The 13,879-nt window shown below is 42.3% G+C and overlaps 2 protein-coding genes across 2 annotated transcripts; both read left to right on the top strand.

Moving 5' to 3' along the window:
- Positions 1-154: 154 nt before the first annotated feature.
- Positions 155-3,622, top strand: PKNH_0918400 (conserved Plasmodium protein, unknown function; the record flags this gene model as incomplete). The annotated part of the gene is made up of 1 exon (XM_002259172.1): positions 155-3,622. One exon carries the CDS (start codon positions 155-157, stop codon positions 3,620-3,622), a length of 3,468 nt encoding a protein of 1,155 aa, XP_002259208.1.
- A 1,338-nt stretch (positions 3,623-4,960) lies between these two features.
- Positions 4,961-13,751, top strand: PKNH_0918300 (DDRGK domain-containing protein, putative; the record flags this gene model as incomplete). Its single annotated transcript, XM_002259171.2, has 6 exons — positions 4,961-5,079; positions 5,270-12,746; positions 12,874-12,924; positions 13,073-13,210; positions 13,339-13,539; positions 13,668-13,751. The coding sequence occupies 6 exons, from the start codon at positions 4,961-4,963 to the stop codon at positions 13,749-13,751; spliced, it is 8,070 nt and encodes a 2,689-aa protein (XP_002259207.2).
- Positions 13,752-13,879: the final 128 nt, after the last annotated feature.

Here is a 13,879-nt window from a genome sequence, read left to right as displayed (position 1 = left end):
AACCAAATTGTAAACTACGCAGGAGGGACAAAAAAGGTAAAAAAAAAAAAATTCACTATTAGGGGAGCGCCCATTTTGTTGAGTAACCATTTTGATTTGATCGAAAGGGTACCAAAACAGCCTTCCAAAAAAAAGAAAAAAAAAAAAAGGGAACATGTGGATAGAAAAGGATATGGGGGAAAGATGCACGAGGGGGGGAGCGCTCAGTCAACAAGTGAACGACGGCATTGAAACGTTAAAGCGGAATAACAATTTACTGTTTAACGGCATTGGCGGAAATCTTCTTTCTGAGGCGAAAAAGAGTCGCTACGATGAGCGACAGCGGAAGCTGAGTCGCTCCACCGTTTTGACCGCTTCGACGAAATCGGGTGGATCAGCGGTGTTGACTCCGTCCACCAGGTGTTGGGCGGTTGGGAAGAGGAATAAGCAGTCTCTGGGTAAGTCCAAAGGAGGAAAAGTCCACCCGTACAGAAAAGGCGAAAAGGGGAAAGAATTACCCAGAGGAAGTGACATCTCCCGGGGAGATAATCGGATAGACAAAACAGACGGCGTTACAGGCCTGACTGACGATGGAGGAAACGCAAGAAATAAAAATTGGAGCAAACTGAGTAGCACCCATTTGGTGAAGGAACCACAAGTGACTTCCTCACAGAAGAGATTCAACCAACCGATGGATAAATTCCCCATAAGTGGGTCAGAATGGAAAAGTAGAAATGTTTACGATTTTGAAGGGACTCAATATAAAAACACGCAGTACTTAAACAACAGCGCTATCTACAATGATAGCATCGTGAACAATGAAACGGTGGTATGTCAGGAATGGCCGGAGATGAGCAACCCAGGGGACTCCGCGGCTACGTCGACCACGGATAGGATAACCCACGAGGAGTGCCACCTGAACAACACAGACGCGCGACAACTGAACAACCGCGAAGAGGGGATTGATGATCCCATGCTAATGGCCCCCCTCTCAAAGAAGCAAAACCACCGAACGAGCATACAAGACGTTATCCAAAAGGACATTCCCATGTTGATAAAAAATACAGTAAACAACCATCTGGTCGAAAACATAAACTACCAAGTGCAAAAAGCAATAAAAAAAAAATTATCCAACTTCCTTGATCATAACGGAACCGACATGTCAGAAAAAGAGGCACAAAAAATTAATACAAAGGATGTGGAAGATAAACTAAGTGATCTAGTCAACGCCGAAATGAAAAAAAATGCAAACCATATTTACGACACGGTAAGGAAGCGCATTCAGCAAGATGTGAATGAAGAAATAGAGAGGAACACACACCTTATGAATAAGCAGATAGAACAAAACGTAAGCGAGCAGATTGAAACAAATCTTGAAAAAGTATACAACCAGGTTGATCTAAAGGTAGGGAAAAAAGTAAGTAACGAGCTAGCCAAAAATATGAATAGTGTACAGAGTAATCTTCTCCAAAATGTAAACAGCGAACTGAAGAGGAAGGTAGAATTCATTGGAGCAAATGTAGAGGGTCAAGTAAGGGTACTCATTTCAAGTGAGCTCAAAAGAAGCCTAGACTTCTTACACGATCGAATTAACGAAAATATGAATAAAGGATTAAAAAAATGTCTCTCAATTTTAAGCAGAAATTTTGATGAAAACTTGCATGAACAGATGGACAGGTGTGTCCAGATTTTTCTAAAGCATGTTTGTGAATGTCTAAGTGAGGAAATTAAAAATAAGGTTAACGTGATGGAGAAAAATATGATCATGAATTGGGATGATCACGTTTTGGAGAAGGTAACAAGTAGAACGCAGGAGGTGATAAACCGAGTTCAGGAGAGCATGATCATAATGGATAACACGACGAACCGGACGGAGGAAGCCATTGTCCTAACTAAACACATCGCGGAAGGAATCTCGTCCGAGGTGAGAAGCTACTTGGATCAGCTAGGTACATTCGTGAAGGAAGGAATTTCTGGGGATCTGAAAAGTGGCTTACAAAGTCTCGGTAAGGAGAACGAAGTGGCCTCTGCAAAGATGACCGAAGTAATATGCGCCAAGGTGGAGACTCTGACAAGCTCCGAATTGGAACGGCAAATGGGTGCGCTGCTCAGTGGTTTGCGCGAAGAAGTGAGAGACAACATGGACAGGATGGAGGTAACTCTGAGGGGGGACTTGAAGGGAGACCTGAAGGGAAGTCTCGAGGGAATCCTCAAGAGAAGCGTAGAAACCACTTTGAAGGGGAGTGTAGAAGGGAGCCTAAAGAGAAGCATAGAGAGCACTTTGAAGGGAACCCTTGAGGAAACCATAAACAGAAATCTTGGAGAAACTTTGAAAAGAAAACTGGAAACTTCCATAAAAGGAAGCGTCGAGGCGATCCTGCGGGAAGAACTGAGCAAAAGCGCACTGATGCTGAACACCGATGTGTGTGGAGAAGAAGCCAAGAAGAGCGACGAGAAATTAGAGACAGTTCTGAAAAACTCTAACAAGAATTTCGACGCCCTGATCAAAGCGCAGAAATCCCTGTCGACCAACCTGAGCAAAGAGATAAGAGTTGTAAAGGATGTAAAGACCAACATGGTTGATGTGAAAAAATTTTTTAAAACGTGCTTAACTTGTCTGCAAGAGAAATTGTCTGACGCGATGGAGAAGAACAACAATGCAGTGATAAACACGAGTGAGTCTATCCTTAGCAGGTTGGACATTTCGTTTTCTGGCATGGATAAAATCCTCAGTTCACTTTGTGAAAAGGTGATTCAGCGGGTTGGAGAGGCCAACGAAAAGTATGCTCATCGTATTGCAGAAGAGGTTGGTACAGTGGCGAGTAATCACCACAGTTTTATGAAAAACCAGAGCATCACAACGGAGGAGCGCCTCGAAAGGCTAACCCAAGATATTCTCCATCTGAGCGAAGCAATCGCGCAAAAGACACACGAGAGGTTGAGAATCAACAATGAGGATGTTCTAAGTACCTTTATCAACACTGTACAAACGGAGAAGGCTCACATGATTACACACGCAGAAGAAATTATGGCATGTTTGAAGAAGAGTGTAGGAGAACAGTCCAAAAACATGCTACACAATTTGAGGGGGTTGCTTAATGAGAAGGACGATCACATGATGGAAGGATTAAATCGGATCAGGGGCGAGTTTGATGTTAAACTTGGAGAGCAAGCTAAACATTTTTTAAATCACCTCGACCGGAAGATAGACGATGTTGTTGGAGGGAGAGTACAGTGTGAGAGGAGTACAGATAGGCATAAGCACTCCCACCAGGTGAAGGGAATAACCTTGGGGATGAAACAGGTTAAACCACTTCGTGTCGACAACCAGAAGAGGTACTTAATTGGTAGCGACATGATGGCAAAACCTTTGGGTAGCACATATTCAGGAAAGCACAGGAAAACCAAGTGTCGAATGGTGTGGACACAATGCCATGGAACACACGGAGAGATGAACCAACCTAACAAACTCATAGGAAAGAATGTAAATGGGAGGAAATCGAATCAGGCACATAACGACAGAGAGATGACGAGAAAGAGGAAGCCAATTTACGTTGTCAATTACTTAAGGAGCAAAAACAACGACCTCATCGAGGTCGCTCAGCATCTACATGAAAAGACGAAGAAGATAAGAACTCTGTGAGGTCTATAATGCCGTAGTATGTCCAACTATCTGAAATAAATATTGGAAGTGTGCGCCAAATTTTTTTTTTTTTTTTTTTTTTTTTTTTTTTTTTCTCTACTCCCATACCTCCCTATGGAGAGATGGAAAATGCTCCAAGGGGGAAGGGGTAATTCCCACATGGTAGAAGAAGTGATCCTCCTTCCCCATCAAACCGCCCCCTTCCTTCAACCTGCGAGGATTAAGAAATGTGTAATTATATTATTAACTTTGCATTGAAAATTTTTTCCACATCTCGTATATATGTGCAGGCTTGTACCTACTTTTGCACCTTCGGTGCGGTTCCGCGGAAAAAAGGAAAAAAAAAAAAAAAAAAAAAAAAATCGACGAAACACAACGAAACGAAAAGGAAGTGCCCAAAAGACAGACAATTTCGAAACAAGGTACCTCCCAGGGGATGGAGCGCGGCTTTTCTATATCCTGGCGAACCCACCCTTGGTATCGCTTCAAGGGGGGCAAATCAATTTAGTAGGCACAAAAACGCGGTAACACCTCGCTAGGGAGGAAGTCTCCAAAGACACACCCCTTCCACAGGTGCACTAATATTCGTGGCCTAACTTACCCGTAGGAGCACATTAACTCCTCCGACTTCATATTTGCAATATTAAAAAGTAAAAAAATAAAGGAACTCTATTCAGTGCGTAACATGTTTGTCCGTTTTAGGAAACTCCATTTTCGGAATTTTTTTTTTTTTTTTTTTCTTTTTCTCCTCCATTGAGGGGTAACCGCTTTGGAGAGACCTCATAGAGAAAGAATCATATCTTTTGGTGGGCAAAGAGAAAAAAAAAAAAAAAAAAAGTCGAACGTGTCTTATGTCCCATTTTAAATGAAAGGTAGTCTATGTAAGGGGTGGGGTTGTGGCACTTTATTTCTTTTCTTTTTTTTTCTTTTTTTCTTTTTTCTTTTTTCTTTTTTCTTTTTTGTTTGGATTATTCATTCAATTTATTTAAAATTTTAATTGTTTTTTTTTAGTTGCGTGTTGATTCTTCCTTTAGTTGACAGATTCCCCTCGACCTTTTTTTTTTTTTTTCTTCTCATCCTGTTGACTACGTTTCTACTTTTGCATGACCGAATGAAGAAGCTCCTGATGGGCATGTAGCCACTTAGATTCGCTAATTAGTGGCTGTGAATAATTTGGTATTGTGAAGAGTTGGGAACTGCGGGAGAGTATACCTTAGTCAAGTATTGCTCATTCTATGAATATTTCTGCAGATGTATAAAGGGCAAAGTGGATCCCCACCTCTTTGTCTATTTCACCCTCTTCGTCTGTAGTGTCCTGTTCGATTTTTCCCCTGTCCCATGCGGAAATCACTGAAGCTGTGGAGGTTCCTTAAGGGGAGGATCTCTTCACATGCTAGCACCCCCCTTACTATTATAATTGTCTTCTTTTTCGTCTTCCTTTCTACCTACGCCATTTGGTAATGACGGAGCTACGCTGAGACAGACACGACGCAGCACGTTACAACACGTGAAAGGAGATACTTTATTTCCTGTCGAGGTTCATCGCAGGGGGGGGGTAGTGGAGGAAACACTTACCACATGCACATTTGTATGCAATCGGAGAGTTTCTCACAAGTGATTCCACCATTACATATGTTTTTATTGCAGGAAGGTTAGGCAACGTTCCAAGGAGGTGCGTTCACGGGGGAGTCCATCCAAAAGGGAACGGAGAGCTAAAGGGAAAGTGGCCGGTTGTCGCGGCGGGGAGAAGAATACCCAGTTAGGGAAAGATGACGAGGACGACAACAATGACGACGACAACAATGACAACGATGATGATGACAACGACGATGATGACAACTACGATGATAACATTGACGATGATGAAGACAGTGGTGACGAAACCGCCGCCCAGGGTGATAACTCCGATGGAGACTCACACCAAATGAGCAATGAAAAAAATATGTCCAAATCGGAAAGGAAAAAAATAAAAATTTACTTAAAGTTAAACCAAGGCCTCGATAACATCAAAGATGAGTTGCTTCAAATTGATAGAGAATTAAAAAAGGTTCTACACAAAGAGAGTATCCATTTGGATGCCTTCTACAAATTCATCCAGGGAGACAATCCTACATCTAGGAAGACACATTCAGCGAAGAACCTCCAACAGAATCCCTCAAGCGATTCTATCGTGGAAAAGGAGCTTCAGGAAAATTACCAAACAGAGGAGGACAGAGATTTGGATGGGGAAGAGCAACTGGGCACTTCTAGGGAACTTTCTCCAAACTTGTCAGATTGTCCAGATTATTCAAACTCGCTAGGTTCTCCTGATGAGGCCAGGCGGATCAACCTTAACCACCAATCCCATTCGAATGGCGAGAAAAAGGATCCATTGGAAGGGGGGAAACTGGCACTTAATACCAAAGTGAAAAAAGACTCAGTCCTCCGTAGGGACCACGAAGAAACCAGAAATGTCAAAGATGTGAAGTCTCCTTCTGTAGAAAGTGACATACAAAATAGCCAAGTGGTTAGCGCGGGTTCAACCGCTGTGTTTGGCGCCGCCGGGGAGGCTAGCGAATTGGATGAAGCGGGTTCTGTGAACGAAGTAAAAGAAATGGGCTCATCTGTGAAAGTTGGATCGAACACTCCTAACAGGGACAATGAATCGAACACTCCTAACAGGGACAAAGGATCGAACACTCCTAACAGGGACAATGGATCGAACACTCCTAACAGGGACAATGGATCGAACACTCCTAACAGAGACAATGAATCGAACACTCCTAACAGAACCAATGAATCGGATGCGTTCAAGGAGCTGGAAAAAATGGAAGAAGCTAGCTTAGTCAAAGAGATGAGCGAAGCTATTCAAGTCAAAGGAGAAGAAGCAACCAGGGAGGATAAAGAAGTAGATTCTCTGAATGAAGCCGAAGAAATGAGCTCCTTTGACCTACTAGAAGAGGTAGACTCACTCATCAAAAACGCGAACGACGCTGCAGATGGGAAAGGGGGACTTGCAAAAGATGGAGTAGAGAGAAAGAGGAGTAGCCTAAAAGGAATTCAAAAGGGGGAGGGCAGTTCAGCCGGAAGTGACGCTAAGGAACAGGGAAAGGAAGGCGAAATGGCGAAAAGTGGCACAAGGGAGGAAAATTGCAAAATGGAGAAAACAGACTCAGGGGACGACGAACATCTAAATGGAGAGGAAGAAGAACCAAACACTAGAGACAGGGAAAGCTCATTCTTTAACGCAATACAGAACCTTTTTTTCCGTAGGAACAAAAAAGAAGTTCAGAAGGAACTTCCAGAAGGTGAAGGAGAAGAGGAGCAAGTAGAAGTTTACAAAAGAATGAATGAAAGCGAAAAAATGACAAGTGCAGAATCAAAAAAAATGAAAGGACATGCAGATTTGGATGACAACGAACCGACCAAAATTGGAAGCTCAAAAAGTAACGAGGTAGATGTGGGTGTAAATAACGCGGAGAACTCGATCATCTCTGACACGGAAATGCGAAGTGACGTTTCAGTTTATACAAATGCAAAGTCGGAGGGAGAAGCTATTCACGTAAACAATACGGAGGGAGAAACTAATCATGTGGACAATCTGGAGGGAAGTTGTTCAGGTGCATCTATGTGTCAGGATGGAAAAGAACAAACTGTGAGTAGAGGGGAGAATGATCAGAAAGAGGACGAACATGGAGAAACGGCACATATGAAAGGGAAAAAAGGGGATGAGAATGATGAAGAAATATATGATAATGAGAGGAAATCTCCAAACCTAGATCTCACTGTCACAGGATGCAAAGATAAAAATGGATCTTTTGATTCCGGGCATACGCACCAAAGTGAAGGCGGCGAAAAAGTCGTCATGGAGGAAGAGCAAAATGAAGACACATCTGATGGGCACAGTGGAGCAAATGAAAGTTATCCCACTGCACATGCTAGCGAAGCAGGAGAAATGAAAACAGACAAAGGAGAGAAGAGTGGAAGGGAAGGTGAGCAAAACCAACAGAGGGAAGAACTTAAGGGTATCCCCAATGGAGATATCGATGGCTACATACATGAAATATCAAAAGAGGGAATATCCAAAAATGTGAGAAGTGAAGGAAATAATTTGGAGGAGGGGAAAATGAAGATGGTTGAAGAGATTCCGTCGGTGATTGCTTCTGAGGAAGATGGAAATGTGACGGAGAGACAAAATTTGAAGAACCTCTGTGTGAGTGAGTCAACGGATAGAGAAAGAAAGGACGGACATGATCCGGATGTTGAGGGTTCGAAGGAATTAAATAATGCAGGTATACTGGAATTAAGTGATGAAGATGCAGAAAGGGGAGGTTCACTTATTAGGGGTGCACGTGATTTGAAAGAAAACAACATAAAGGAGACTCCACACATTAGAGGGACAGATGATTCAGGAGGAACTACGTCGAGGAAGGAATCGTATGCTATCGGCGAAAGCCACTTTAATCAGGACACTCCGAAGGAAAACTCTCACGATAACAGGGTAGGTGGGTTGATAGAAAACGCGCATAGAAATAACTCATTCGTTAGCATGGTAGTCGACTCAAATGGAGACAACAGAAAGGATGCTTCCAGCATGAATGATCCAGACGATTTGAGTGAAAAAGAATCGAAGAGGGGTTCATATGTTGGAAGAGAAAGTCACTCAGGTGAAGGAAACTCGAAGAGGGGTTCACTTGTTAGCGAAAAAGGACACTTCGGTGGTAATTATTCAACGGAGGATTCACCTGCTGAAAGTACAATCGACTCGAAAAAAAAGGAGTCCAAGACGGGTTCATATATGAGGGAGTCAGGCGATTCCATGGAGAAACACACTGAAGGTACGAACGGAATGAAAGGAACGAATGGAATGAAAGGAATGAATGGAACGAAGGACACCTATCACATTAATAGACTGGACGATGTGCGTGGAAGCAGTTCGGAAAAACTACATGTAGATATCTCCACTAACCTGAGCATTAACCAAGAAGGTAATTCAAATCAGACTAAATTGGAGGCATCCTTTACGAACAGCAAAGTTATTTCTAAAGCAAGCCACGTAAAGGAGTCGAGATGTAATATCCCAGACGACAGGATCAATGAAAACATGGAAAACGATCTGTGTGTAGACAAATCTGGGGATGCAGATGAGAGAGAAGAAAGGAGGGGTTCATATATTATCGATCCTGATTATTCGGATGGAAGAAGCGCGAAGGATACATCACTTATGAACAAGATAGTCTACTCACATGAAAACGATTCATACAAACTCCCAATAAAGAACACCACTGAAGACTTGGCTGATACATCAGATGATTTAATTAAAAATGGAACAAGTAAAACAACAGAGTCGTATTCAGACCCCTTAGGGGATACCAGTGAAGAAATTCCAACAAGAGGATCATATGTTAGGGGGAGAGCCGATTTTGGTGAAAATAAGACCAAGAGGGCTTCTTGCGTGGACAAGAGGAACACTGAGGATGATCGAAACGAATCCCATTTTTTCATTAACAAGTCAACAAATTCGAGTTTTGATAAGATGAAGAAGGGATCACATATAGACAATTCATTCGATTCGAAGGAAGACGACACAACTGAATTGGGGGTACGCAGTGTGAATGAGAATTTCGCCAAGGGAGTTTCCTATGTGGACAGTTCAGTGGGCTTCGGAGGAAGGAGCAGAAGGAGAGGTTCATGCGTGGATGAGTCCAGAAAGGGTTCATGCGTGGATGAGTCCAGAAAGGGTTCATGCGTGGATGAGTCCAGAAAGGGTTCATACGTGGATGAGTCTAGAAAGGGTTCATGCGTGGATGAGTCTAGAAAGGGTTCATACATGGATGAGTCTAGAAAGGGTTCATACGTGGATGAGTCTAGAAAGGGTTCATGCGTGGATGAGTCTAGAAAGGGTTCATACATGGATGAGTCTAGAAAGGGTTCATACATGGATGAGTCTAGAAAGGGTTCATGCGTGGATGAGTCTAGAAAGGGTTCATACATGGATGAGTCTAGAAAGGGTTCATACATAAGCAGGGGAAACCGCCTGAACGAAGACAACACAAAAAAAAAATCCTATGTGATCAACACTGGTGATTCGATTGAAACAAGCAAAGGGAAAACATTCCATGTTAGTATCTCAGACAACTGGAGTGAAAGCAACCGAAGGAAGCCATCCCATATCGACAAGACTGACAATTTGGGTGAAACCAGTTCGAAGACAAGGTTATACATGGACGCTTGGGGGAAGACGCGCACAAAGGACAAAAGTGTATTTTATATTAACAGGTCAGGTGATCTGATGGAAAGCAGATCTAGAAAGGGTTCACAAATTATGAGGAAAAGTGATGTGAGTAAAAGAGAGGGAAGTGCATCTAGCATCAGTAGGTCAGATGGTCTGAAGGAAAACGATAAGAGGAAGATGTCAGATATGAATAAAACAAACTATTCGAGCGAAAATGACAAAAGTGTTTCGATCGTTGGAGAGTTAAGCGATTTAGATGAAGGTAAGACAAAGAAGACTTCTTTTGTGGATGAGGAAAACGACTCGCATCTTAGCCGGTCTGGAGATTTGATGGTAAACGATTCAGGTGAATTAAAGGTGGGAGATTCAAATAAATTAAATGTTAGCCAATCGGGCGATATCCCTCGAAATGATGAAGAGGAAAACGCCTGTATGAATAGGCGAGAGTACCCCTGTAAGAGAAGCCTAATCGAAGAATGTACAAATGACACAACGAGGTTAAGTGTTAATAGGCCAAAAAATGCAGTCGAAAAGAAGGAAGTGCGTATGTCAATCAGTGGAGAGTCCATCAGTTCACCTCGGAACGAAACAGGGCCCCCCTTTTATCTGACCACTGGAGACCATTTTATTGAAAACTCTTTGAGGGAATGGAGCCTGAACACATCAAAGGAGAGTTCATCTGTGACCAAGTCGGATAATTCAAGTGGAAAGGATTCGAAAAAATTAATAGGAGATGAGGCGAACAAGATAAGAAAAAATAGTTCAGGTCAGTCACATGAAGACAAACCACCAAAGTCCTACCTTACCCCTGCTGATAATTCAAAAGGAGAAACAGCGAGGAGGAAATCTTATGTAAAAGGAAGAGATAACTCGAATGAAGATACCTCAAATGAGTTATGCACAGAAGGAGAAGAATCGTTGAGTATTATAAATTTAAGTGGAATAAGTAATGACAAATTAAACAAGGGGTTGTTCACCGATAGGGCAACGCCTTCCATTCACAGCGGAGGTAGGGAGACTTCCCACATCATTAACAGGATAGGGGGATCGAATAGAAGCAGTGAAAGGGAAACCACCAACATGGACATTGTAGACAATTCTGAGAAAAATAACACAAACGAATCAATCGTTAGTATATCGGTAGGGTCTAACAAAAGCAACACAAAGGAAGCTTCATTTATTAACAGGTTAGATAGTCAGAATGAGGATCCATCGAGGAGTCAACCTATTATTGATGTTGGCCATTCGAATGAAGGGAACGGATGGAAGGAATCGCTCACGGGGGGATCAAAAAAGGGATCCTATGTGGAGAGGGAAGACCAGTCGATGGATGAAAGAAAAAGTAAAGCTTATCCAATTAGTAGCACAGAAAATTGGAGTGATCAAAACCGAAGGAAAGGCTCGCATACTCACAAGGTATACAACTCAAATGAAAACGAATTAAAGGAGGAATGGAGCATTAAGAATTCAGAAGGTTTACTTAAAAAGGATAATATGAAGGCATCCTACATACATAGATCAGGCGATTACAATGAAAAAAACCAAGGGGGAGCCATTGACCTTGAGGAATTAGATGATTCGAAGGAAGAAAGCAAAAACGAATTGGACACAGAAGGTGCGATGAAATTTACAGTCAACGCTTCAGACCATTTAGTAAAAAAAAATGGAAGAAGGAAGTCGTCACATGTGAATAGGCCAAACGATTCCAACGAAATAAAAACGAGGAAAGACTCATATTTTGACAAATCAATTCATTTTAGTGAAAATGGATCGAGGAGGAATTCACATGTGCTCAACTCAGAGACAGGTGACATGGCGACCAAAACAACCGACACAAATGGAAATGACTCAATCGAGGCATGTATTAACAGTGCAGCCGACACAAATGGGAGAAGCTCTGAGGTTGTTTCTTATGTTAGTGGGTTGGTCAATGTGAGCGAAGACAACACAAGGAAGAGTTCATTTATTAACACATTAAGCCCTTCGAATGAGGATAATTCCAATAATTTCTCTATTGGCAGGGTTGACGGTTTTAATGATGAAAGGGAAAGGGGATCCAACATGAGCAGGGTTAATCATTTAAAAGAAATACACAAGAATTCATCCCTCACGGAATTGAATGGTGAATTGGCTGAGAAGAGGGAAGAAGAATTTCCCACCACTAGGTTAGGTGCTTCAGACGAAATGAAGGATACCGATTTGCACTCAAAGGGGGTTGATGAATTAGTCGAGAAGAGCGATCATGATCCTTGCATGAACAAGGCAAGTGATGTCGACAAAACAAAAGACACCACATGGCAGGAGGAACTGGTCGACAATTTGCGAGAAACTCAACGGATGGGTGGATCGAGGGCAAGCAGTGCAATCAGTGAAAGTCAAAAGCCGATTAAAAAATTGAGGGAATATTTTGTGAGTGGAAAAAACGATTCAGGGATGTTGAAAGACAACACGAGTGATGTAAGTGGAGGATTACGAGAAAGGGGTACTAACGGAAAAGGAACGGACAAAAAAGGAACAGAAGAAAAAGACAACTCTCACCATTTTAAAAACTTCCAAGGGAAATATAAATTTCAAATGAACATGAAGGAGGAGGAAATAGACGAGCTACAGAAAAAGTTAAAAAATGAATTTCAAATGTTACACGAAATGAGCAAAAAGAAAAGCAGTCTGAAGAATATTTTGGAAAATTGTGTGCATGTGAAGTGTGTGAATGGTTCTAAAGAAGTGACTGACGAGGAGCAGTACGACCGAGTTGATTTAAAGCACACCCTGAGTGGAAGTAGACATGGAAAGGAACATGCTGGAGGTGACGAAACGGGGAAAGTGCACGCCAAGGGGTCTTCGGCTGACATTCATGACGAAGCCGTATTTGAAGATACACGACCGGAGGAGGCATTCGACATGTCCAACGTAAGGCGGGCATTGGGTGCAGAGACTCGTGCCCTTCTATGTAGACATGTTGGTTTACACAAGCTTACTCCAGTTTCTGCTCACGCCAGTGTTTTCTTACGCTTGCTGGTTCCCTTCCCCTTTTCAGTTTTCCACCGAGATGAGTAACCGAGAAATGAAGAAGTTGAGAAAATGGAAGGTGAGTTACATCTTGGAGAGCGGTTCCAATGTGATGTCATCCCTGTGTGCCGTTTTATTCGAACTCGTCGGTACGTTATGATGCAAGTGGCACACTCCAAACTGTGTCCACCCAATTATCTCTCTCTCCCCTCCTCGCCTATTTACAGTCACTGATGATATCGAAGGAACACAAAGACGATTGGCTCTCATCCGATGTCCTCTTATGGTGTTTCTTGAACTTTATAAAATTGAAGAAGATCGTGAGTATAACTGAGCTGTCGGTCAAGTTTCAAACGAAGCGGGAGGTGAGCACCGTGTGGTAGTGTCCTTGGGGCGAAGTAAAAACGTGTCCGCAGTTGCATTTATACGCGGATGGATTTGGCGCCTTCTACACAGGAACTCCCCCTCACACCATTCACTAACCCACGCGCAGAATATAAGAAGAAAACTCAAAGAACTCGAAGAACATGACATGATCCAGGGGGTCATGGACACGGAAGAAAACTATATCTACCTGTCCCAGGAGGAAGTGACAAAACTGTGTGTGGAGATTTTGTCCATTGAGAAAATAAAAACTCACGAGGATTTCGTAGAAATATGCAACAAGGTCATATCTCTCAGTATCAACGATCAGGTGCGTTCTTCCCCTCATGCTCCTCTCCTTTATCCCAATTGGCCAAAACGTTTTTTCGCGTAGAGTGGCCACGAAGAAGTAAAGACATGGCACTGGACACACCATACGCATTTCATTCCCACCTGCAGGATGTGCAAAAATTGAAAGAAGTGGAGGAAAAAATTGTTGAAGCGAATAAAAAAAGATATTCCGATTTTGCCTGCACAACCTGACCACTCGCGGTGAGAAAAAAAAAAAAAAAAAAAAAAAAAAAAAAAAAAAAAAAAATAATAATAAAATAATAATAAAATAATAATAAAATAATAATAAAATAGCTATGTGAACAGAAATGGCTAGCTAC

Source organism: Plasmodium knowlesi, assembly GCF_000006355.2.
Source record: "Plasmodium knowlesi strain H genome assembly, chromosome: 9".
NCBI classification, from domain to species: domain Eukaryota; phylum Apicomplexa; class Aconoidasida; order Haemosporida; family Plasmodiidae; genus Plasmodium; species Plasmodium knowlesi.
The sequence above is the reverse complement of the archived record's forward strand: the minus strand, read 5'-3'. Positions and strand labels throughout refer to the sequence as shown.